Below are 25,647 nucleotides of genomic sequence, written 5' to 3'. Positions count from 1 at the left end.
TACTTGGTTATGTGATGTGTTTGGTTTTTCCTTTACCTGATGATGGTGATGTGATCACTGTGGGGCCAAATGAATTTCCCTGAAAAGCAGCAGTGAGTCCTGTGGGCAGACACAGCTGGCCTTTAGCATAAATTGAGGTTTGCCTGGAAGAGAGGGAGGGAGCTGAGGGTTTTGGGGCTCATGGAGCTGACCCCTCCATAGGGGGAGCGTAGTGGTGCTGGGTGGGACAGCCCATGGGCAAGTGGGTTCCTTTCTGTTGAAAAACATCTTGCAGAAACAAGGCCAATACACCAAGGCTGGAGGTGATATGGTGGCCCTCCCTCCCCGGGAAATGCTTTTCACTCCTTTTTATCTTTAATGGCTTTTTAGTGGTTTTCTTTGGTAACATCCATGTTTAATTTTCCAATTACTTGATTTGTGTTTCATAGAAGTGCTGTATTCCTCCCTGACTGAACTGGTAGAAGGGAGCTGCTGAGCTGTTTGCTTTGGTCTCTGTGGCACTTCCCTGGGCACCCTGGCCCCACAACAGAGGAGATGGCAGTGGCTCAGCCAGTGCCTTGAAGGCTGGTTTATGTGAGACCTCACAGTTTGGTGTGTGCAACAACCCCATTATGACTGTGTGTGTGCTTGGTAAGGCCTGCAAATGGCTAATACCTCAGCACTCAGCCAGGGTGGGATGGATAAAAGCCTTACAGATACTGCAGTCAGCAAAGCTGCTGACCATACAATTCACTGGGCTCTGCCTGTGGCAGTTATGTACTATCAGAAATACAACTCAGCAAAAGAAATCTCGTGTGTTTTGGCTGGATCAGGGGCAGAATCATCCATCTGGAGACTGATGAGTTTAGTGTGGAGGCAGAGCAGGACAGCACCAACTGTCTGTGGAAGCACTTGGGCCGCTCCTCTCCATGGCAGGGATTGACAGATTGTCAGTCTGCTTTGTCTTTCTGCAGGCTGAAGTTTCAGCACTGCAGTTTTTGAACATTTGCAAAAAACCCCACCAGTCTCCATTCCCTTCCCTCCTCCTGTACATGTATGAGTACAGAGGGGTTTTCTTTCCTTCCCAGGTTCCCAGCATGGGGATTTCCAGCTGCAGTCCTTGCAAGTTTTGTCAGCATTCACTTTTTACCATCTCCCATTGATCTAGAACCATTCAGGTACATTCTCCTCTTTCGTTTTCATGTTCAATAGATGCTTGTGTTGGAAAATAACTGCTTTCAAAACTTTTCTTACACTTTTCATCTTGCAGGAGCATAGAAATTGCACTATTTAAGTTCATATGCAGGAGAAATAGTTTCTCCTATAAAAGTGGAAAATAGAAACCTTTTTTAAGTAAGTGAATTTTGAGCAAAAGCAATGCTGACTAGTGCAGTATTCGTACATTGCAAGAGGGAGATTTGTTAGTATACCTCAGAGTAATGATAAGGAATAAATCTGTCTAGGATTATGGCAATTTTGTGTTTGTATTTGTTTCAGAAAATAAAAACTCATAAAAGTCTGTATACTTTTACCTTGGGCCTGAAAGCTACACAGAATCCTTAATTTAGTCTGAAGTACCAGTTTTAACAAATTGCTCAGGAAAAAAAAATATAATAGCTTGTTACTAGTATCTCTAGAATAAAGTCCTATTACTTCAGCTAACTTTCTAGTCCAGTGTTGTCTTGTTTCTTATATCTACTTTATTTGGTGCCATTTTGAGACTTCACCTCTTGCCTTAGTTGGATCAAGTAAATAAAAAGCTGCAGTTGATCCTTACAGGACAACTGAAAGGTTCAGAGTCTCTTACTGTTGATGATGAAGGCAAGTGGATGACTTCCAAATGGGTAAAGTTATGCATCTGCAACATCTACTCAGTCAAGAAGTGGGGACGGTGGTGAAAATTCAAGCCAGGTAAGCGGACACACACTGTGATCTACTGTTTAGAACACAAGCTTAGTGCTATGAACTGAGGACTTACCTATTTGGAGGAATTCTTTTCCTCTTGATGTGTGAGTGGGTAAAAGATTGCTGCAGTAGCCAGTATGGAGAAGCAAGCAACACCCAGTTCAGAGCAGTTTGAGCCAAGCACTTCAGACACTGAGCCTGGCTGCTGGCACTTGTTTTGTGGTATTTTTCAAGGGAATACTGCAAAGGCCAGGACATGTTTGTCTGAAAAGCCCCTCCTTGTGTTATGCACTAGCAAGGTGAGAGGGAATTCTGGATTGTTCTTGTTTGCCCTTGTGCAAGCTGAAATTGGAAGTGTTTTCAGCTGTAGCAGGGTAGGCCTGAAAGGGACCCAGCCCAACACCCTGCACTGAGGCACGCAGTACTAGCAAATGGCTTCCCAAGCTGTTTCCTTCCTGCTTCCTCAAAGGTGGATTTTAAAAATTGTCTTTTTATTGGACTTTCTCTTCTCTGCCTCTCCCTGTACAACTTTTAGAAAGGGCAGTGTTCACAACTGATTTTTGGAGGGGTTTTTTAAATCCAAGGATTAATCCTGTAATTGCCAAATATAACTTTTTATGATGCTGTATAAAGTACTAACTTGGTTCTTTCTTGAGTGCATTTTCCATATGAATAAGACAGGATATTATAGATAAAGTAGTTCTGTTTTGCCTTTACCATGAATACCCATGAGAGAAGTTGAGTGCAAAACTCCCTTCACTAACTCTGTAAATATAGCATTGTGGCCTTGCACACAGCATGAGAAAAAAATAGCAATACAGGTCTTAAGATTTCTCTCTTTAAATACAGAATCTGGAATGTGAACAGAAATTTCAGCTGTTTCCTGCGTGCCTCGGGAGAAATTAGAATGCCAGTATATTTTATGACAGTGAAGTTCAGCCTCTTGGTTTTTTTTCCCAGGCAAAGTTGTTTTAGAACAGTGGCTCTGAAGCCCTCCCTTCAGATAAACAGGTGCTTTCTGTATGCCAGTAATCCTAGACAGTTCTTTTAATCTAGACTTGTCAGCTGATACTTTCAGAATCTGTCCTCTTTGCTCCTAACATTTTTCCATAGATGTGAGTGAGCAGATGTCAAACACTTTTGTATTTTTATCTGCTCTGGTTTGTCTAATGAGCACTCACAGACAAAAACTGTGGGTTTTTAGTAATACTGGCACAGAAGGGCAGCATAACTTGTACAGAGTATCTTTTAACACCTGTTGCCAAGTGACAGCACTCATTTTTAAATGTAAACAAGGCTGAATGAAACTGCAGGCTGCATGGAAAGAACACAATGTCTACCTTAGTTCAATCTATGTAAATAAAAGATGTATCAGAGGAACATTTCCAGGAAGTTCACAGACTTTACACTACAAGTGTGTTTTGTTGAACTGTAGGTCTAGGATTGGTGCATAGTGCTGCTTTAGAGCCTGGAGCAGCTCAAAGGCAGGAGAATGCTGTTTTCTAAAGGTGGGACATGCTGCTGGTGTTTTTTTCTTTAGTACTCCACAGAGAAGCTTTTGAAGTTACTATGCAATTCCAAAGACTTGAAATACTTTTGTGAGGTTTTTGCCTTGTTAATTTGAACACTTCAAAAGCAGATGAGAAAAACCACTAAGCACGTATCCGGTAAAAAAACATGGTCAGTCCTGTAGCATAAGACTTACGTGGGTTTGGTATTATTTTAAAACATCACAGCTCAAACACTTGGTTTTTTTTCACTTAGGATTTTCATGTTGTAGGAGAAGGACTATGTTCTTGGTTTGGATCAGTCATTGTAAAGTTTTCCTTTCATCTACTGCCTGTTTGAGTTGGCTGATAAGGCGGCAGAAGCCTTCAGTGATTTTTATCAACAGCATGTGAATATCCCCATGAAGCTTTAGTCTCATCCTCGATTCATTCTTGCCAAGCAAGAATCATGGAGCTGGCTTTTCCCTAGAACTTGCACAGGAAAAATAAGGAAGTAGGTGATTCAGTTGAGTTCTGTCAAGTCCTTCCTATTCCTGTTTTTAGAAAATGGATGGATTTTGGCAGCTGGAATAAGTTCAAACAACTTCAACACCTTGAGAAAGCAGATTACTTTGAGATATGTGGGCAATTACTGGTCCACAGCTTTAACCACAGTCAGGTGAATGTTATCAACATACTGACAGCTGCATCTGACTAGAGCAGCAGCTAGAAAACAATATATTAGCATAGCCCTTTCTAATAGTAGAATTCCCCTGCCTCAGCCCTTGAATGAAGTATTAAGGCTGTGTATTTCTTTCTCTGAAACAGGTAATTCCTTTAGTCCTGTAACAGCATTTTTCTTCACAAACTTGGCTTGTTCTTAGAAATTAATGACAAGGAGATGTGGCAAGCTTCCAAGACCCTGATGATAGTCTCACTTGGGCTATCAGTGATGGAAATGTCTGTCTAAATAATAGAAAGCTGCTCTTTCTTGTGGTGCTACAGTAAACTTTATAGTTTTCATAAGCTGAAACATCAAAAGAAAGAAAGGAATGTTGCAGGCAGCCATTAAATACTTTTGTCTACTTAATGGAACACTGCTACCTCCTTGCTGAAGGAGAAATGAAACTGATATCACATGGTTAAGGAGAAATGCAAATAAAATGCAGAAATACATGTTTTAATAGCTTGTGAAAGCCTCAGACTTAAATAGGTTAAAGGTGTAACAAGTCACCTCCTTCTATAGTTCAGGAAATTTATGTAATATTTTTAAACAGAATCATCCAAGAACTTCAGCTCTGTAACAGAGATTGAGGTGAATAAGTAGAATGTATCTTACTGTTGGTCACAGTTCCCATTTTGGAAAAAGCCTCACGTGGGCTTTTATTCTTCCTCTTTCCTGGGGCAGAACATATTGGTCTTAATTATGAACAGTAGTTTCTCCATTGTGCTTTCTGTTTTTTATCTATTCAACTACACCAGTTTCCAAGGAAATGCAAGCAAGTACAGGTTGCATTTCAATTTGTTCCCTCACCTCAGGGTTTCTTCCTGGTGCTGCCCTGCTAGACATTGTATTAAGGTTCCCTGTGGCCAGATAAAGCAACCCTTGTTAGGTAGGAGGGCAGTAAAGCAGAGGCTTTTAAAGGTTTATAAAATAGGAATTCAGCTATTAGACATGTGACACAGCTTACTCCTGTAGGAAGGTTTAACACAAACGCAGTAACAAAGAGAGGAAGTTTGATAGGCAGTTTATTTTTTCTTTCTTCAAAAGTGCAGCAGTGAACAGGGTCCTCTGGAAGGGCACTTTCTAAACAGATGTTCAAAACAGCAGAAATATACTCACAACATGCTACAGCAAAGTATGCTCACGTACAGAGAGAGTCATACAATGAAAATTCATTTTAATTGAATCACAATAAATGACAGCTGTTTCATTATGTTCAAATACTGTATTCAACTTGATGAATCAGTCTCAAATTCAACATGATTGAAAAGGTATTATACCTGCTTTGGGTGTGTACCTGCTACAGCTTCATTCCCCAAAATGAAGAAGCCCTGTTTTCTGGGTCCATGCTGGGTAAGCAGGTACCAGCTGTATTCACTTATGCTGAAGTGATGATAATGAATGTTGGTTTGGTTTAGGGTACCATAATGAAGTTATTAATTGTATTTCTCCCTGTATAGTGTCTACTTTACCAGATCAGATCATTAAAAAAATCACAGCTCTGCTTTTGATAAGAATGATTTTTAAAAAGTAAAAAACATGATCACATTTTATCTAAACTCAACTCTGTACCAGTAAGGCCCTTTATTTAAAAATCTGTGCATTTAACATGAATGCCTTCTGTAACAAGGTATAGATGCAGCCATGGTCAAATAACACATGAAATGGAATATCCAGAAAGACCATTGGTTTAAAATAACTTAATTGGGAATTAGATCTGGATAAGAGTCAAAGATCCTTCATAGTGGTTTTTTTAAATATCCAGGATAAGAATTAACACTGTTCATTCGAGGCTAAAAAAAAATACTCAGAATTAACTGCTTTATGACAACAGACACAAGTGATAAACTGCTCTAAAAGCAATGGAAGGCAGGCAGCTCTTGGTTCCTGTTCTTCCTTCAATACATGCTTAACAATTCTTAAGTCTGTATCAAAAGTTGGAGTGAATCAAATATTCTCCTGAACCACTAAGTAAGGACTGATTAATTTAATTCTGAATTTCAATTTAATACAACATTTACTACCTATGCCAGATTTCAGGTATAGCATGGTTCTCTGACAGTGAGTGTGTTATATTATTGAGCCTTGTTATGAAATGCTTTATTTACAGGTATGTGCAGACAGCAAGAGTATTAATTTGGGTAAAACATCTGGTCACTCATACTGAATAATCTGTGTCAATTATGTCAACTTACACATTACTAATCAGGCAAAAAAGAAATCAAATCATCCAAAAGGAAGTGTTCTTGTTAGGGCTTAAAATCACTTTAGGAAATTAAGAAACATATTAAAGTTACATTTCTGTACCCATAACAAAGTTTTTTTTTCTAGTAAGGAACAACAGAATACACATTATTTGCACTGAAACTTAAGCAAAAACTAGATGAACAACCCAGATTTGATAGGACCGATGAGGGTTTAATGTGCAGCAGTCAATGTATTTCACACTAACCTCCACACAGCTACCAAAATGAAGTTTAAACAAAGAACAGATCTAAATTGCTAGAATTCTCCAAGCAAAGCACTACCTACATGAGCTCAGCGCGTAAGAAAACCCTTGAGAGCATGAAGACAACTTTGGTTTGGTTTCTAGAGACAAAACAGTGTATAAAGGATACTGATGGCCAATACTAAAGCTTGAGAAAGAAAAAGCAGGATAAAGCTACAGTTGTAGTTGAGGAAAAAAAAAGTCCTGAGTTTCTGAAAGCATGTAAGGAGTCTGAATATCCAAAACCCTCTGCATTTAATACAGATGCCTCAGCTGAAAATTTACCTTTCAAGCTATTTTTTCCTTCCAAATATTTGGTCACTCCTGAGAGATTTGAAACAAAACTTCTATAAAAATCTAACCTATAGAGCACCACAGAAGTTTGCAACTCTAAGCTACATGACGGACAACTTCTGTGCTTCAGAATTAAAAGCCAAGAAAGTTCAACTGATTTTGTTGTAGCATTGCTTGTATCCAGTCTGTGGATCTGCACACTGGGGTATGCACCTTCACAGTTTTGAGTCATACTTTGTTGCCTACTTAATGATGAGTTGAAATAATCATGCTCTCTACTGCAGTAAGAGATGTGAAATAACTGAACACTAAATAGTTTTGCTACAGTTTGTTTGACAAGGGAATGATTATCATGCCTGAAAACAGAGTTGATTTACCCACAAGCAACACAAAACTTGTCTTCGCAGAAAATCCATAATTCAGTGTTCCCAGGTGGTGTTTTGCCAGTGAATCTATACAGAAGTTACATGGTATTGCAAATTTGTGTTTTTTAAGATTTAGAAAGATACTCAAGTTTGGGCGCACATGATGGCTGCATTTCAGATAAGTTTAATCAGGAGGTTGAAAAGACATCACCCTTTGGAGGGTAACAAAGTGACTCTGACATGCAGACCTTTGGTGTGAAGGCCACTTTTTGCAGGTTCCAAGTAGTTAGGTCTCAACCAAAAAACAACACTATGAAGCATTTAAACTGCCTGAAATAGCTCTTAGCCTAATGTCTAGTGAGCAATGATTCTCTGATTTATTTTTACCTAGTTTGCTTTCAAAATAATTTACCTTCAAGAATCTAATCAACATAAGAAGTTAGACAATTCAAGACATTTGAAGTTAGAGACAGATCACCTCTACTGTGGTGTCCTGGTTGTTGGATTTTGTTTATTTTAGTATTACTTCTGTTTGTGTATTAAAAACAGACTTAAGAGTTAGCTCAAAGCACAGGCACACTTACTTGAATACTTGTTAGTCTCAACAGTCTCAACTCACTAGGAAGTCAGTCTAAACCCCTAAGAGGTTTTTCAGTAGTACACAGTAACCCAGCCTTTCAAAAGAGGAGGCTGAAACTACATTCTTGTCTGCAAGCTGTCCTACAAAATTCATTGGTCTCATCTATAGTGGTCTCATTGAAAGAGATTATTTAGCAGGTGGGTTTTAATTCTGCACAAGACACTTGCTAGTCAGATCCTACACTTTTGACTAATGCCCTCCTACTCTCTTTTGGGCTAGTTTGCTATTGTCCTTAATAGCCTGGAGCTCAATACAGGAAACCTATAATTAAGCATAGCTTTTAAGAAGGTCTGTGACACTGAATATGGGTGAGCATTACTGTGCAATAGCACCTGCCTATCTAACCTGACTTAAATACACATTAATTTATTTTTTAGAACAAAATAAACTGTTCAGATTCATAGGCATAGGTTCACCTCTGTGCCTGTGATATGAAAAGGTACTTGAAAGACAAAGGTGGTAACGATCTGAGCAAGACAGATTAGCTGTGTCTAACAATTTACAGTTAGAGTTCAGCTGTAAAATATATATATTGCACAAGGCAACCAGCTAAAGACAAGGGGTTTCCTTCCAAACAGGGTTTGAAAAGCCCATTAAAAGTCTTCCAGCTGTAATCAGCGAAAGTTAACAGACAGACCTGCTGCAGTCACTGGAGAAACTGGTCAGTAGGAGCCCATTGCAAGAGGCTCTTAAGGGTCTTACAAGAACTGTGCAGAAAACCTCCGAGCCCGCAGGCCGTGATTGCTGAACATGAGCCGGGGGTCAAACCTGTACCTGGAGAGAGGAACACAGTCAGTGTCAGCTGCTGGGCTTGCAGTGACCAGCACTTCTAGAGAGAGTGTTGTGCTAGAAGAGCTCTGGTACAAAGTTATGTGAGAAGCTGTTTTCTCAGCAGTATATAGCAGTGACAATTTCTATTACAACAGATGAACTATAACAACATGCAACCAAAAAGCTGAGTCTCCAGAGAAATAAATCCCAGCTACAATGTACAGGCAGCATAAGGACATGTATAAGGTCAAGCATTCAGGAGCTACATTCTAACAGAAAGCTTTGCTGTCCCAAATGACAGACTTACATAGCACTTCAAGGACACTGTAAGGACATTTTAAATACTGCTTAAAAAAGCTTTGGTAGTGATTAATTAAATTAGTGACTGAGTTTTGAGGAACAAAGTGCTATTTACTTCCAACAGCTAATGCAGACAGCTCGGGTTGTGCAGAAAACGTTCTTGCAAACAGCATCTCCAGGAACAATCAGAGATACTTGGACAAACATATTTGGAAAATGCCTGCCTATAGAAACTAACACAGCTTTTCCTGGTTTGCAGGCAAACCTGAGGTCAGTCTCTTGACTACTCAGAACAGCTGAAATGTACAGCTGTGCTAAGTAAACAATGTCTGACAACATTAAAGTACTAGTATTCATACCATCAAAAGTTATACATAGTAAGTTAAAATATAGATTAACTATTAAAAAACAGAAGCATCAAGAAAACATCTCTATTAAAAAGACAGTATGTATGACAATAAAATATTCCATCACAAATACACTCTATAAAAGTCTAATTTAAAAAATACAGAGTTATATCTAAAAGTGTTACAACAATGAAGTGGATGAGTGTTTACCCGGGATCGAAGACACCTGGTGTACGGCACGTTGCTCCTGAGCAGGACTGCAGCATCATTAGTCGATAGTTCATCTTCTCTAAAATTTCTTGATCAATTGTTTTAGCAATGTTATTGATTTGGTGTGGATCTGCAGTCAAGTTATACACTTCCACAAACACCTGTAGAAGAAAGTTCCTGCACTGTATCAAGTCCTGAATGCTAATTATCAGTCATATTATTTGAGAAGAATGCTTTATGGCAGCACATAGTCTCAGATGTTATTTTGAACTCCACTGCAGCAGCCCCACACATAAGCTGTGTTCAGCCATGCAGCTAGGTGGTCAAAGACAAGACAGGGCAAGCAAAGCAAAGTTTTGCAGTAGTACAATTTTGTTGTCAAAGTTTTTACTTTCACCTAAAGTACTCAGCTGCCACTGCAGATTGTTTTTCAACACTTGTCTTATGACCGTAAGACCACAGTAAGAGGCCTTGCCTAAGCTGGCAGTCTTTTCACTAATGGATCTCAACATAATTTCATGACCATCACATCAACATTCTATACTCATGAGATACTCGGAGCTGTCAGACCCAGACAGGTGTCTTGACTTCTTCACGTACAAAATATGCTGAATGCAAGTATGCTACAGCCTCAAACAGAAAAATCTTATTCTGTGTGCATGTACCTTTGAGGTTTGTCTGGAGGATTTCAGTGCAGGTTTGTTTTTTGGTACATTAAATCTCTAGGCACTTCTGTGGGACAAATATTGGTCAATAGTATCTCAAGAATTTAGCTGTGGTTTTGTCTGTGCTAGAGTAGGAGGTCTAACTGCAGATGATACTGATAAAAACTGGCTGAGTTGTGTCTAACTTTGATAAAGACACATCTGGGCAGACTGACCTTTTTCTTACAAGGTTCATGACAAGGTTATAGAAGCCACATTGTTGCACCTTCCCCATACTGTTGGTTTTATTTTAGCTAGCTCAGGAAAGCAGAGTGACCCAAAACTGCCACAGCCGTACTTTCTTAGTAGAAAAATCCCAAAGTGACAAGAAGAGTACTATTGAGTCAATTTTTACAGAGAAATCCACAACACTTGTTTAACTTGATCATAATTTGTCAGAAAGGGGAAAACCAAAGTGCAGGTCTGCTAATTGATATTTTGGTTTCCTGTACAGTTTTTCACACTATCTAACTGCAAAAACATTTTGTGGGATTTCCTCCCCTGGCTTAAGTTGCTCATTGTAGACTACCATACAACGTGTGTGGTGCCTGTTAACTGGGCATACCTGCTGTTTATTCAGTGCCTGCACAGCTGCTGACAGCACAGTTTGTTAGATCTGTGACCCAACTGCCTCAAACCCTTGCAGGAGCAGCTGTGTGCAAACAAGCACAACTAAAGATCAGCCCCATGACACGCCACCTTTTGTACAGCACGTGCTCCCCTAGCCAGACCTGAGCAGCTTCTGAAGTGGGGACGGTATGTCCCTCATACCCAAACAACTCAAGGTAAGGTCAGAGACCTTTCTCACAGTTGTAACTTAATGCCTATTTTCATCAGACAAACAAGCAAATAATAGATGAGAATTTATTAGCCTGGAATTTCAGGTCTTCCCAAGTAAAAGAGTTGAACACTGTGCCTCTGCTGTGTTTATGTTATCAGAAAATACTAGTTCTTCAAAAGAGACTGCCACATGGAATTGGGCTAAGAGAGAGAACTGAAACCAGTCCAGCACAGCTCCCTGTGAGGCTATTATGTGATACCAGAAGGTAATAATCATAGTTTAGGCCTCATTCTCCTCCCACACCCTTTTTTCTCCTTCTTCCCAGAACCCTGCTACAGTTTTGGTCAAACATTCTCAACAGGCGATAAGTACTTCACTGTTTACCCTGCAAGCAATGCCAGTCTGCTTTTCAGAGTACTTCATGGAAACCTTGAGAGCTGATAAGAGTGCAGACAGACAGACAGTTGTGCACAGCTGACATCTGCTAGTCAGATAGACTTACCTCCCGGTCATCGAACTCACAGTACTGCAGATCCCAGGAGGCTGACAGTGTCCTTACGCAAGCATACGTGTTGTTATAGGAATCTTCACAGACACAGTCTGGGAAGCAGTGCTGTGAGACAAGCAGCAAACAAAAACTTCAGGGCAGAAGATTAACTTTTCCTAGAGTCTGTACTAGCTCATGCTACCTGCAGCTAACAGATGAATACCCAGCCCTTAATTTAACACGTGCAAATTTCCACTGGGGATTTTAAGCAAAAACTCTGTGTTGTTATTAAACTCACCATGATTAAGTGCATTTTGTTTGGGAAGCAAATGTACGTACACAGAGAACAGCACAACACACTACTAAAGACAGTACCAATGGAATGCTTTACTTTAGTAGAGCAAAGCAAACGTGCTTCAATTTAAAGAGTAGCTAGTGACTTAAATATTAATCACAGACAAGAATTGCACAATAAGGTTACTGAAAGTTTAGAAAGAACTTTATGTCACCGCCACACACTTGGCTTAAGCCCACACCTTCCTGCATCAGTTTCCAGCCCCGAGACTCCGTAGATTCCCACTGAAAGGGTTTTTGTCATCTCTCTGGTCATATGGACACTTCAGTTCCACATGGCTGGACATCTCCTTCCAATTGTCAAATGCTGCGCAGGACCTACAGAGCTGGCTCCTACTTACCAACACACTGGGAGCTTACATACAGAACCAGATTAGCCCACACAGCAAACAGGTTTAATTCAGCAGCTATTTCCTAATATTAAGAGATCTTGTCTTACTTACTGTGACTCCAGGTCCTAGGCCAGGACAGGTAGGATCACTGCCATTGTATCCTTCTCCTTGGTACTCCACCAAGAAGTCTGATCTCCACGTGACATTTTTGTCTCCTCTCTACAAGAAGTTAACACAACTTTAGTATCTACTGTACTGTGAAATAGAAAACATTCTCCATGCTTGGAATAACATTTAACACTGCCCACTGCTTACTAGGCAGTATCAGTCTTAAATAATTAGCTTTAGGTTAGAAGGTCTTGTGTAACTGGAAGACAAGGATTAAACTCCAAAAATATTAGTACATCTTCCTGTGAGGGTTTAAAATACTATCTTCAATTTATAAAGGATCATGCAGTAATATCAAGTAGGAGCCACATAGCCAGATACTACTGTCCTACAGATGAGATCCCTGTAACAAGGCTGTTTCTCTTTGATTTGTATCACATTACCACAATAGCTGGAAAAAGATACCCTTGGCAAAAAAACAACCAAGCAAAAAAAGGAAACAGCTTTAAGAAACAATTAGGTTTTAAGCTGGTCTATTTGTAGCTGCATTTTAAAGGACAGAGAAAGATGGAAGTTTATAGTTAATATACAGCACCACCACAGGCATATGCAGCAAAACAATGAGTTTCAAATTTGATTCCACCAGAGTTTAAAACAAATGCCTTTTACCTGCTTCTGTCTAAAGAACAGCTTAAGGTTTGGATACAAGGTTTTAAGAGCAAAGCACCATTTTAAGTCTGGATGATCCTTCCAAGCTTACTTTCCTAGTAAGCTGCCTTCAATTTTTAGACTAAATTTAATTAAAACTAAACAGATCACATGCAAGCAGCTTTATTTAAATAGGCTTCTGCTCACCTATTAGAAAGGTCAAGTTTACTTTATAAAACCACATGCACTCTTCTAGTGTTTGGCAGGAAACACCAGTTCTACTGAAAATGGAGTCAAACCAAAGATTTAATAAGAACAGTCTGCGTTTCTCCTATTCCTATGCTGAAAAATGCTAAGGAAAAGGGGAAGGAGAATGCAAGATGGAAACAAAATACAGGCTTAAAAAAGGAATTATTACAAATGTGAGAATTATCCAAAGGATGACACAACTTTTTATTATAACATGACCACAAAGTTGTAGTGCTTATGAAACTACAACTGCATTTAAACATATCTACTTTTTTTCACTCAGCTATGAGCATCCCATGTGAAAACAACATCAAAAGAAGAATCTGGGTTATGAGTCAACCTACTCTATCAAAGGAAGTAACATTGACTTTGAAGAATTACCCCTGCAAGACTCATTGGTTACTATCCCTATCCCTACTTACCAACAGTGGCAACAGTGACATTCCATCCATCTGGGTCTTATTCAAGTCATATCCCGCAATGTCCAGAATAGTGGGACCCAAATCAATATTTGCAACAAGCATCTGCAGGATGAGAAGAACTTAACTTCAGAAGTTCAGAACCTATTTTAAATTCTCATATTTGTAGGTGCATCTAAACACTACCTAATTTCATCTTCATGGGCTAATGGACCCTGTAACATTGAAAAGCAATGGTAGCGAATTTGGAAAGTGAGTTCAAAATTCATTTGCTTATGGCCTGCAAGGGCTTAATTTGATTCAAGCAGGAACAGATAGCTTTTTATAACGAGGCCGTTGCACGTCCTACCACTCTGTGTTTTTTTCATTTAATGGATACATATATATGCAGGGCAACAAATTAGTAGCTAAAGCAGTAACTGTGAAACAACATTAAAAGTAAATCTGCACTGGGATTTCACTTCTTTCTTACCTTGTTTGTCTGATTTGGTTTTATCCCTGGCCCTCGAACTAGCAATGGAACTTTGATATCAAACTCATAGAGCTGCCGTTTGTCTATTGGCAAAGAAAACTGGCCTAAACAAGAGAAAATGGAAAAAGTTAAATAGCTTCTTGTTTACATTATCTGCCTTGTGTTACCATAGAGTGGTTTGGGTTGGAAGGGACCTCACAAAGATCATCTAGTTCCACCCTCTCTACTATGGGCACATAACTGCCACCAGTCCAGTTTTAAAGAAGAGAGATTCTTAACCTGAACTATATTAATAAATTGGAGGACAGAAGAGACAACTTCAAAGTATAAGCTGTATCTTACAAAATTTAGCAGCTTAGATACTGCATTTTTAGTTGTACAACATGATACAGACAGGCCTTTGACAGATTTTTACTGGTTAACCCTCCTATACCAACTCTTCCTATAGAATACAGAGATCCTTCCTTTATTTCTGCCCTAATTTTATACATATCGGGATACACTGGTAGAAATCAACACTGAAAATCACAACCAAACAAAACCCAATAAAATCTCAAACATCCCACACTTCAACTCCAGATTATTTTGCAATTCAAATCAGTACTTCTCACATCTATAGTTTTCCATAGCTACGGTTCCCATTTTCTGGTGTGGTCAGGAGGGTGAAAGGTTATGCAATTCCCAGATCTTCTACAAATAAGCAGAAAGCAGTGAAACTTTTACCAGTGTGGAAGCCATTGTCTGATGTGTAGAAGATGTATGTGTTGTCTAGCTCTCCATTCACTTCCAATTTCTTCACTAGTTTCTCTATCAGGTCATCTACTGACAGCAGAGTTTGCCACCTATACAGAAAAAAAAGTACTTCACATTTGAGTGTCAAAAATTTGGAATAATCCTGACTGCAAGTAGGGCATTTATATCCTGTTTGCAGACAGCAGTATATGCACTGTAAATGAATTATTTTGCTTAAAAATTCTGAAAACAAACATCATAGATGACTACACTGGTTTTTTTAAGGCTGCAATTAAAGATAGAAATGGACTGTTTGTCCTCAGTTCTTGTTGATTTCTGTAGTGTCTGTGAAAGACATCAAAATGCTGATTGCTTCTTATCTGGACACAGTGAAGACCAGCCTTGAAGCATCACAGTGACAGAGAGTCAGTTTATCTCCTGCAAGGTCACTTGTTATTAGTTCTTTTTATGTAGCTTAATATTAAAATGCAAAACAACCATTAATTTAGTTGTCTTAATGGGATCCTTTCTGCTTGAAAACTGTACCAGCTGTTTTGTATTACGTAATGTCAGGGTCCATTATTTCAGTGTATCGAAAGTCTTCGACAGCTACAAGTTCTTTTCTTTATCATGGGGTTTGCTGTTGAGAAAAGTGACTGCTTCCACTACCCTCTACAGACCAGTATCATGCTGAATGCCTACAGCTATTAAATTCTTGGATTCTGCTGTAGTTTGGCATAAATTCTGTTGCATAATTTTACCTTCATGTTTTATAAAGCAAAAGTCTGAAAAAGCTTGGATTTCCATCTTCAAAGTGACAAGATAATGCCTGGTAACTGCCCAAAATGAAGATCAACACTTAAGACAATGTTTGTTTCAAAACTTTTAAAGAAAACACATCTGTAATGTAAACAGATACCCTCGCTCTCTATTAAAAAAGGGAACAAGTCACATCTGCACACTATTCCCCACATCCTCTTTATAAAAATGAATTTAGCACCTCCCCTGGCCAGTCAGGTATTCCCATGACTGAGAGACAAGATTAGCTGGCAGACAGATCAGCTACATTTCATGTACATCATGTAAGAAACTGGATTTAAGTGAAGTAGAAGGTAAGGCCATCTTTTAAAATAAAAACCTGTTGTGCACGGAAAGAAAAGCAATAGAGAGACCAAGTGTGATTGGTCTTTTTGGGACAAATAATGGCAGCATTTGTGAATATGGTATTTCTGAAGCCAAAGTTTATTTGCAAATTGCAAACAAAGTCAGGAGGTCTTCTGACATAGGTGCCAGGGAACTATTAGAGGTAATCTGGCATTGATTGTTGGACTTATTACAATTTTTTAAAAAATCCACACCTTACAAATTCTGATTAGAAACCTTAAGCAACAAAGAAATTCTTACCGCTTCCTATAAGCATCATCAAGAAACTGTATTGAAGAGTTGCTCATTGGAGTCTTTGCTTGTCGAATTAACCAGTGCTTGTTCTAAAGAAAAAAATAAATAAATATCAGTGCATGAGAGAAGTATCAGGTTTTAAGCATTTCTTAGAGCAATTACCAAAATGATTCCTGTGAAAAAGTCAGGTACTGACTTCAGTTTTCCCTGTTGGTTCATGTAAAATCTAAGTTTCAAGAGTAGGATACATTACAGCTCCATTATGCTCAGCCCTTGATGAGAAGAAAACAGATGTGAATTTTACCAAAGGAGTTCAGGGAAGAAAATTGTGAAAGGATCTAGAGAAGGCTCTTTCAGAGGTCAAAGTCTGATAGTGTAAGACAGATCTGAGGAAAACAATGTGAAGCATTGAACATCATTGTAAGACTGGACTTGGTTGTCAAAAGTGAGGTACTTTTTGAGACTAATATTGGTGAGCATTCCAACAGGTAACAAGGTGGGCAAAAGCTCCTGCACACAAAGCAATTAGAATTATTTAAACTATAAACAGGTGAGTTCAAATATCTGTAACAGTGCCACTATCAGATTCTTGGCAGTCTAAGAAATCAGAGCTGGTGACTACTGAACAGAACAGAATATCATCATTTTATTTAGATTTTAACTCCAAAACAAGAGCATTTCTTTAGCTGCAGCATCATGGATTCTTCTAGATATATCCCCAACTTTCAGAAACAGCCCCTTTCTTTCTTTCCTCACTTACATCCATCCCTAAAGTAATGGAGATGATGTAATTCATATAAAAAGTGATACTCCTACATTAAAGGACCAGTCTGAGCTGGGTCACCAGTTTTGTCCCATGTACAAATACATGAGAAGGTCTGTTGTGAACAACCTGAAGATTAGTATTAGTGGGGATCAGAACAAAGAATACAGAGATGTCAGCGCAGCTTTATGTTTTTTCATTTAGTAGGTCAGAGATGACCCACTCATCACCCTCAGCCTGAGCCTGTATTTAGCTGGTCATTCCACTGTGTAGAGCCTCTTGTTATGTAAATTACCTCCTATCACAAGCAAATGACTGAAGGGCTCAGGTTGTAGGGGCTCACAACAAAATGACTCATGATCTGCAATTACTCAGTTCCCCTTTTTTCTGCTCTTGAATACTGAAAGATTTTTGGCATGGAGACTTAACACCATGTCCAGTTCACTTTAATTCAGTTGTATGCAGCTGTTTCTTTTATAGTAGTTGTAACACAATTCTCGGGAGAGACAATCTCTCTCAGCTGAGAGAGGAAAAAGTAGGGAAATACAGCACAAATCCTATCTGCAGCTCAGCAGAAGTTCTTCAGAGAACAAAGGAACTTCACCAGCACCATCACAGGTGCACCAGCACTGTTCACAAGGGCTGTGTTAGGAGAGGACCTTCCTAAGGCACAACCACGTGGGCAACTCAGGCAGGTAAGCAACTTAGTGCAGCAGAATCCTCCTCTTTGAGTATTTTGTCCTTCTTACCTCCCTAAGTTTCAAAAACTTCACACGGCACTCAAACACCTTTGTGGATTTCAATAAACTTCACACTGACTCAGTTCTCAAATCTGCTTCCCTGTCATGTCTCTTTCAGCACTTATATACAAAGTAGTCCATCAGTCCTGCTGCCTCCCGCCTCCCTAAGCTCCATTCTTGGAGAAATTTGAGGAGATCGAGACAATATACAATGTACTGCCAGCAGAATCAGAACACAGCTGAGCTCTGATTTTGCAGGAAAAACAAGGCATGCAAGGGAAATACCCAACACATATCTTAATCAACTTCTTTTTTAGAACAGCTTAGATAAAACTCATCTGGACTATTAATAATTCTGCTTGGGAATCCAGACAGCTGTTGATCATTTAATACAATTCATAGCTGAGGATCTAAAGCAGAAGGTCAACTCAGACTGGTCGAGTTTACAGTGACACATACAAGAGCTTAATTCCTATTTCTCCTGCAGAGATTCTGCCTAAATGATTCCTCTTGGTAGCCCTTACCCACATCCAGTATAAGGAAGTGAGGCACCATTTGTCAAGACTGTACAATCCAAGACTGTCAAGGGAGGGTCTTGGCCGTTTTGCTCTGTGTTATACAGATGTATGCAGAGTCTTTACACCACATAAGAGTGTCAAGTTACTTCTAAATCACTATTTTAAAGGCAATCTATTACAGTAATGGAGTCTTAAGACAAAACCTGGGATCCCTTTATGGAAGAAAAAAAATCTCAGTCTGATTCCTACTCCCTAGTTTGAAACTTAAAAAGATTGGGGTAAAGTATTTGTTACTGCCTGCAGCCCTTTCTTGTCCTTTCATTCATGTTTTTTTATCATACTGATGAGCTCATGGTCATTTCATAAGTTACAGTCCTCAGCTAAAAACAAGTTTCATTCTGTACTCCAGGAGTCACAGTGACCTGAGGTATGACTGGGCTCCTGATAGGCATTTAGGCAATGTTATCCCAGTCTTAAGAGTTCCAGTAAATCTTGCAATGAAATAATTGAACACTGAACAGCAATGGGTTCTATATTTTAAATTACTTGAATCAAAAATACAAAACTTCTGTAACACTTCACCAAATTAACTGCTTGTGATGCTCACTTACTGACAGAGTAAATTGCAGCAGATCAGTCTGAGCTAGACCATATCTGGCCATATTTCCTGGCAGTGGAAAGTACTGCCCTGTCACAAGGGTGACTGAATTTGTAACATTAGGTTATTTTAGCAAATGAAATGCAAGTTTTCAAAGCACTTAATAAGCCTGGGCCCTGTGGTTCATAATTCCAGAGTCCTCTGATTAGCCTGACAGTCTTCATGAGCTCAAGGAAGGGACTGCTCCCATCCACCAGCAGATGTGTGAAGGAAGACAGGGCTCTCGCCATTCTTCACCCAAGCCTTTGAGTAGCACATTACCTATGTGTTCCCCTGAACAAACTGAGAGCAATCGTAAGAAATTTTTAAGAGCTTCAGAAGAGCCTAGAAATGGGACACACTTCACTTTTCATCTTTATCAATCATAATTCCATTGTACTACCATATCACTTTGCCACTTTGTTGTTTTTCTTTACAAGACATTAGCGTGCAAGTATCTCAAAGTCACAATAAGCTTATCTGACCCTGACACGTGCTGATTTAAGATGATTAAACAACCAGTAGTCATAGTACTCACCTGTTCTAACCTAGCATGCAAGTCAGGGCCACTGCCTTCTGCTCTCACAAACTAGAATAACCTACAGAGGTTCCTGTTAGTTAGCTTACCTTGCCATGAATATTAAAATTGCTGTTTCTTGGTGCACTGACATTCTGAAAGCTCTTTGTATACTGTGGAGCAGGTGTCCAAGGGGAGTGTGGTGCTGGGGTTGCAATCATCATAAAGAAGGGTTCAAAATTAGATTTGTACTCCAAGAAGTCCAATGACATATTGGCCTGTGAACAGTGTTGTTGGAGAAGAAAAGTCATGCCTCGAAGGAAAACAGCAACTATTTGACAAATCCAAACTAGACACTCATAACTTATTTAGAGCTTGGTAATACTGCAAACCTTTAAACTGTTTCAAAAACTTACTTCCTCAGCTACAAATATCTAGAGCAGCAGCCCACGATAAAAATAATCCCAAGAGCTCATGTTAAACAAATCACTTTTCCCACATCTTCAAAGAACTTTCTACTTCAGACCCCTGCATTAATTAGGCCTGGAAAGTTCATCTGAAGTTTGTGCCTGTTCCAAGTACAGCAAAATCCACCTATACTCTGGTTTCATCAAGTAAAATCAGAGCTTTCTTCAACACAGTCTAAGCCTGAGGCTTTAGGATGCCATCTCCCATCTGACAGACCCCAGTTTAAGAGCTTCGACTTTCTTCAGAAGTATCAATAATTCTGAAAAAAAAAATAAAATTCAGCCCCACTGTTTATAGCTTATGCTCATTCTACAGCAAGCTGCAAGATTACAAGGGGTGAAGACAGAAGGTCTGGTGAAGAACGGTGCCAAAATGCACTCACACTACTGCACTTTTATTTTCATTGCAGCCAGTGCATTTTCAATACAGTGCATTTCATACACAATTTCAAGTAGCAAGTTAGAAGAAATTGCAAGTTCCATTTTCACTTTCCCTAGATCAGTCTTTAAAGTTAAAGCTTCAAAGGTATTGCTTGTAGATGAGTTTTTCACTATTCAAGTCTTGCAACATCTTTTTCCTGCCTGATTACTATGCTCCATTTTGGATATCCTTTTCTTTCTCCAGGAAAAAAAACAATAAACCAGGTATTCCCCCTTCCTTCCTTCTAAATTTAGCATCTAAGCAAGTAGGGCTCCACTTTAGTTACATAACAGCAGAGTCAAGGAAAGATAAGAACCATTGAGAAACTCAAAGTGGTAGCCAACTTTGATTTCATTAGGAGCCTAAACTGCAACATGTGAGCAGTGCAGTAAAAAGATTCAGGTGTTTGGATGCTTAATACCAGACTCAAGTACCCAGGTGCCCTTAGACAAGAAAGCTTGAGGATCACATCAAACAACACAGGAACTCTGCATAAGCAATTTATTCCTGTGCACTGCCCAGCAAGTAAATTAAACATTGTCTCTGAAATGCTGAATACATGTTTAGTAACTACGGGAAGAAAGTAGAATGCAACACACTAAAAACTGTGATACACTGCTGTATCAATAGGTAACATACCACAAAAAAGCAGTTTATGCAACAATGACCTGTTGGACAAAATGCTTACGAGCTGCTGAAGGATCAAAAAATCCCAGCACAATGCCAGTAATAGGATAGTCTCACTTCTGGTTTATCAATTCCAATCTAGCTTTAGACAATGTAAATCTAAATTTAATCAGACAGCTGTTCAGTACCCTAAGAAACATCAATCAGTGCTGCTGCTAGTGAGCAGCTGTCTCTGTTCGAGCACTCAGTGGAATTAAACTCCTCAGGGTCTCAATGAAACACAAGACTGCAAGAGGAGACATTTCTAAAGAAGAATTTTTGTGAGTGCTAACCTATACACTGTAACACGGTACCAACCTATACACTGTAACAGCATGTCAAATTATGATTCCAGCTTCTAGCTTGGCAGATGGGGACATTCCCCTTGCCTACAGCTCCTGCTACTTGCCAAACACGGCCTAAAGTAGCTCTTCCAACTTTCTGGCATCCTTGTTACCTCTCCTTATTTTATGCAGATAAAGAGGCTAAAACCTCCCCTGATCAGCTACACATTGCCCTCAGATATACATAAAGGATTGATTAGACTTTAATATTTACAAGTTATCAGACTGGAGTTGGAGACTAAAAGATACTAACACATCACAACAACTAAGAAACAAACAAACAAAACATGGTGTAAAGTTTATTTTTACATGCTTCCTACTGAAATCTGGGCCCAGTTAATCAGTTACATTAGTTGCATATTATAATGAAACGTATCCTTGCATGAAGTAATTTAAATCTGTCTACCTGCTCCTCCTGCAGCATAGCAGTCAGTATTAACTCCTCAGTGAGGCTACTGCCTAACAAATGACCAGCTGCAATTCCTTTCCTCTGCACAGCTCAAAGATAAACCTGTCATTTCTAAATATACTCAGAGTCTTGCTTTGCTGACATGCCCACCCACCCTCACAACAGCACAATTGTCCATTTGTGAACTAATACAGCCTAACAAATTATCTCACCCTTTCCCAAGTCCCCAGCATGAGGCATTATCTGGTCACAAGCAGCTTCTGTACCACACATTGCAAAATTTCTTACCAGTACATCTGTCAGATAATCTACACTGTAGTTCTCGCCATGCCTTCGAGCTTTGCCATTTACTGAGAGAGTGTAGTTGTAGTACTTTGAATTTTTCTCCTGTGAAAAAGAAAAGTGACACAGATACTTAGGCGAAGCAATATGTACATTGATCACTTGAAATAATCCAAATTAATTGCCCAAAAGCATTTGTCAAATAGGTTATAAGCATTGGCCATAAGGATACTGCAAAAATTCTCAGAAGTGGTCTCCAGCAACAAAACTGGTTTCATTGCTATCTCACACTCCTTTGGCTTTACAAACTGTTTTTTTTTTCTCTCCAGGCACTCAGTAGGAGTACCCCTCATAAAAGCCACAGATCTGAGGTACAATTAAGGAAAAAGGGGGAGAAAATTTGCATTAAATCATTAGATGTTCTTTTCTTGCTCTTTCACGACCAGCAAAGTTCGAACACGAGTTAGATTATAAAGCAACAAAAATTAAGTTGTTAAAAAAAAAAGTCACATACCAAAGCATACCAAAAACTCCATCCAGGAGGGACATGACCTACTCCCCCTGCATCCTCTGCTCCATACTGAAAAAAGAGAGATCATGATTCACTGTTTCAATTATGATGAATCAAAGCTAGACAGTAGGTTTCATATTCATGTGCTTTATTCAACACTACTCAGAAACCACATTAAGCCAAATACAATTTCAGAATGGGGAAAGCCACATATATATGCATATAAAAACACATATGGGCCTGTTAAAGAAACCAGAGTTCAATAACTAGACAGTAACTGAAAGCTTAGCAATCATCAGTAAAATTTAGATATTATTCCCTGCTCCATTCTGCTTGTGAAAATACGCAGGGATCCTGGAGAATATAGTGTACATCATCAAGGAATGAGTAGTGATCAAAACATCCATGTGACAAGACACTTGCAGGCTTTGTGATTAAAGTTCACAAGATACTAAAGAGAATTCTACACAGACCAACAGCCTCCTTTATCCTCCCCCAACAGGGGTAGGAACTTCAAGTAATGCTAGCCTCTTGCCACCTCACTGCCAAATAATCTACAACAACTAGCCTTTAAGACAAATACAGAAAGTAGCTGCTGAGCCAGTGCCAAACTCAAAACAGTGGGTGCCTTAGAGCAACACAACGGGTTCTCTCAGGGCAGCCCTCTCCCCTCTCCATGGCTTGCCTAACTGCAGGCATGAGAGACTCTGCTGAGTCAAGGGATGCTCAGAGGAAGCCAGCTAAGTTTCCCTTCCCCTTGCTGCCTCAGAAACATCAGCAGACACAAATTTGTGCCTATGAAAATTCACGTTCCGTTATTTTATCATACCACCAACGTTTTCCACCATGAGATGCAAAGAAAACATGCTGGTAAGAACCCTGTAGCTCATCTAACTCCTAATCCAATTCCATCACTGGCCTTAGAGCTTCCAGCGCTGAATTTTACATCTTACTATGAACTGCTAGAGATTATAACCTAGTTAAAAAGACAAAAAACCTAAAGCACACATATGCAAGTGACTCAATAATAAAGTGTTGGGTAACTGCTGTAAAAGAGCTCTGAAAATATCTGTTCTCTCAATGAATTTGCCTCAGTGGACACTCAACTCTTAAAACAAACTCCCTCCTCCGCAAAAAAATAAAGAACACCAAATACCTCATTTAAATACTTTCCAGCAAAGAACGTTTGATAACCACATGCAGCTTTGAGCACCGCTGGGAAGGTGTATGGTTCTTGAATCTTCTGCCATAACTTGCTGCTACAGTTGCCTTCCAGAGTGTTATTGACAACATGATGATTATGTGGATATTTTCCTGTTAAAATGCTAGCTCGACTGGGACAGCAAAGTGCACTGGGGACATACTGGAAAAACAGAATGAGATTTAAGACTGAGACAGTAAAAAAATCAAAATTATGTTAAAATTTACAGTTTTCAAATATCAGCTAACAGGTTGATTAATATGTTCAATAACAGTAAAACCTACTTCTTTCTAGACACCCAGAATTATATTCCAAGTATTTTCACTAGTGAAAAACTGCACATGAAGCCAGTTTCAGGTCTCTGCAGCACATGCCCTTCAACTTCTCACTATCAGATTGGACATGGTTTTTAGATGGGGCAAAACCCCATTAAAATACTGCTTCACCACTGATTCACTCCATTATTTTAGCCATGGAGATACCCTAGAATATGAAAAGAGTGAAGTGACTTTTCATTGTGCATGAAGCTGATGAAAGTTTTGATTAGCTTCTTTTAACACTTCTCAGTTTGTAACAGGAGCATCCAGACTGCGCAGTTTTACTTTACGAATTAAGGAAGTGAGCACAAGTGCTTTCAGAAAGTGAAACTTTACAGATTTTGAACATGACTTTAAGTTATATTCCTTTTGAGACCTGAAAGTAGGTAGCAATTAAATTTTAAAAACCACACATCCATATCTACGGGTTTCATAAAACCGATACCATTTTTTGAGACCTCAGATGACCCAAGACACAAAACACATAAACGCATGGACCTTAGCAGTTCAGAGCATTAATGTAAACACTTACTGCATTTGCGAAGGTTATTCCCATCTGGGCAATGAGAGCGTTAGTCTTCTTTAGGGGGGTCTGAAAGGAAAGCACCAAAAGGATATCAGCTAAAAGTGCAGGGATGCCAGGTGAAGCCAGGGACTTGAAGCAGGCTGCCCGGAAAAAGGCACAACACCACAGTTTTTAGGCACCACCCCGGCAGGACACTAAGAGTGCCCTTTCCTTCTCGCTAGGGCCTGGCGTGAGCACAGCGATTGCACAAGCCGGCCCGAGCCGGCACAACTGCGGGGACTTTCCAAGGGGTACCTGCAGCTGTGGAGGCTGCTCTAGAGAGGGCCCAGCCCCGGCGGCTCCGCAGAGCGGCTCATCCCCCGCGGCAGCCCCACCGCGGGGCTCCACTCGCGGGGCTGCTGGGCCTGGAGCCCCTGCCGGGCTGCGGGCCGGGCCCAGCGCGCCCACCCCCGCGGCCGGAGCGACCCTCGCCCCGCACCGCGCCCGCCGGGCTCGGCCTCGCCTTTCCCCAGCCCGGTACGCGACCCGGGCAGAGGACGAGCCCCCCTCGCCGCCCTGCCCTGCCGCCAGCCCCGCGCCCCGCGGTTACCATGCCGCCCAGGCAGACGTCCTGGTCATCGGTGAGGATAAGCACCACGTTGGGCCTCCGGGCCTGCCGGACTGCCCGCGCCGGGCTGAGCAGCAGTAGCAGTGCCAGCGGCAGCGCCCGGAGCAGCGCGGCGGGGCTCATGGCGGGGCTCATGGCGGGGCTCATGGCGGGGCCGGGCGCGTCGGGGCCGCCACAGGCGCGGAGCGGCCGCGGAGCCGGAGCAGCAGCGCGCGCCCGCCCCGCCCCCGGCATATGACCCGAGCGCGCGGGGCGGGGTCACGTGGGCCAGCCCCGCCCCCGTCAGGGGCCGCGCGCGGAGGCGCTTCCCGGGCGGGAGTTCCGCGCTCGGCTCCTGAGGGCCGGACACAGCCACGGGAGGCGGAGCGACAGGGTGGAGCCGGCTCTTCTCGGCAGAATAATGGTCATCTCAGCCAAGCAATAGGGCAAGAGGCGACGGGTAGAGACTGAGTCACAGGAAGTTCCACCTGAGCGTGAGGAAGAGCTTTACTGTGCGGGTGACTGAGCACTAGGACAGGCTGCCCGCA

At 40.6% G+C, this 25,647-nt stretch overlaps 1 protein-coding gene across 1 annotated transcript; it reads right to left on the bottom strand.

Moving 5' to 3' along the window:
• Positions 1-5,103: 5,103 nt before the first annotated feature.
• Positions 5,104-25,373, bottom strand: GNS (glucosamine (N-acetyl)-6-sulfatase). Its single transcript, XM_083859267.1, has 14 exons — positions 25,103-25,373; positions 24,520-24,579; positions 23,626-23,832; positions 22,473-22,538; positions 21,965-22,063; positions 19,480-19,647; positions 16,201-16,283; positions 14,788-14,906; positions 14,065-14,168; positions 13,596-13,697; positions 12,280-12,387; positions 11,498-11,608; positions 9,511-9,671; positions 5,104-8,656 (listed from the first exon to the last, which is right to left on the bottom strand). Exons 1-14 carry the CDS (start codon positions 25,352-25,354, stop codon positions 8,581-8,583), a joined length of 1,716 nt encoding a protein of 571 aa, XP_083715393.1. The 5' UTR covers positions 25,355-25,373; the 3' UTR covers positions 5,104-8,580.
• Between the last annotated feature and the right edge of the window lie 274 nt (positions 25,374-25,647).

The sequence above is a fragment of the Zosterops lateralis genome, assembly GCF_965231275.1.
Source record: "Zosterops lateralis genome assembly, chromosome: 4".
Classification (NCBI taxonomy): Eukaryota; Metazoa; Chordata; class Aves; order Passeriformes; family Zosteropidae; genus Zosterops; species Zosterops lateralis.
The sequence above is the reverse complement of the archived record's forward strand: the minus strand, read 5'-3'. Positions and strand labels throughout refer to the sequence as shown.

Excerpts from the sequence above, each read along its gene's own strand:
- GNS (XM_083859267.1), bottom strand. The coding sequence starts at position 25,354 with ATGCCGGGGGCGGGGCGGGCGCGCGCTGCTGCTCCGGCTCCGCGGCCG. Across the intron at positions 23,833-24,519 it reads GAATAACCTTCGCAAATGCA|TATGTCCCCAGTGCACTTTG; the intron begins GTAAGTGTTTAC and ends CTGTTTTTCCAG. Across the intron at positions 16,284-19,479 it reads ATTTTAATATTCATGGCAAG|AACAAGCACTGGTTAATTCG; the intron begins GTAAGCTAACTA and ends TTTTTTCTTTAG.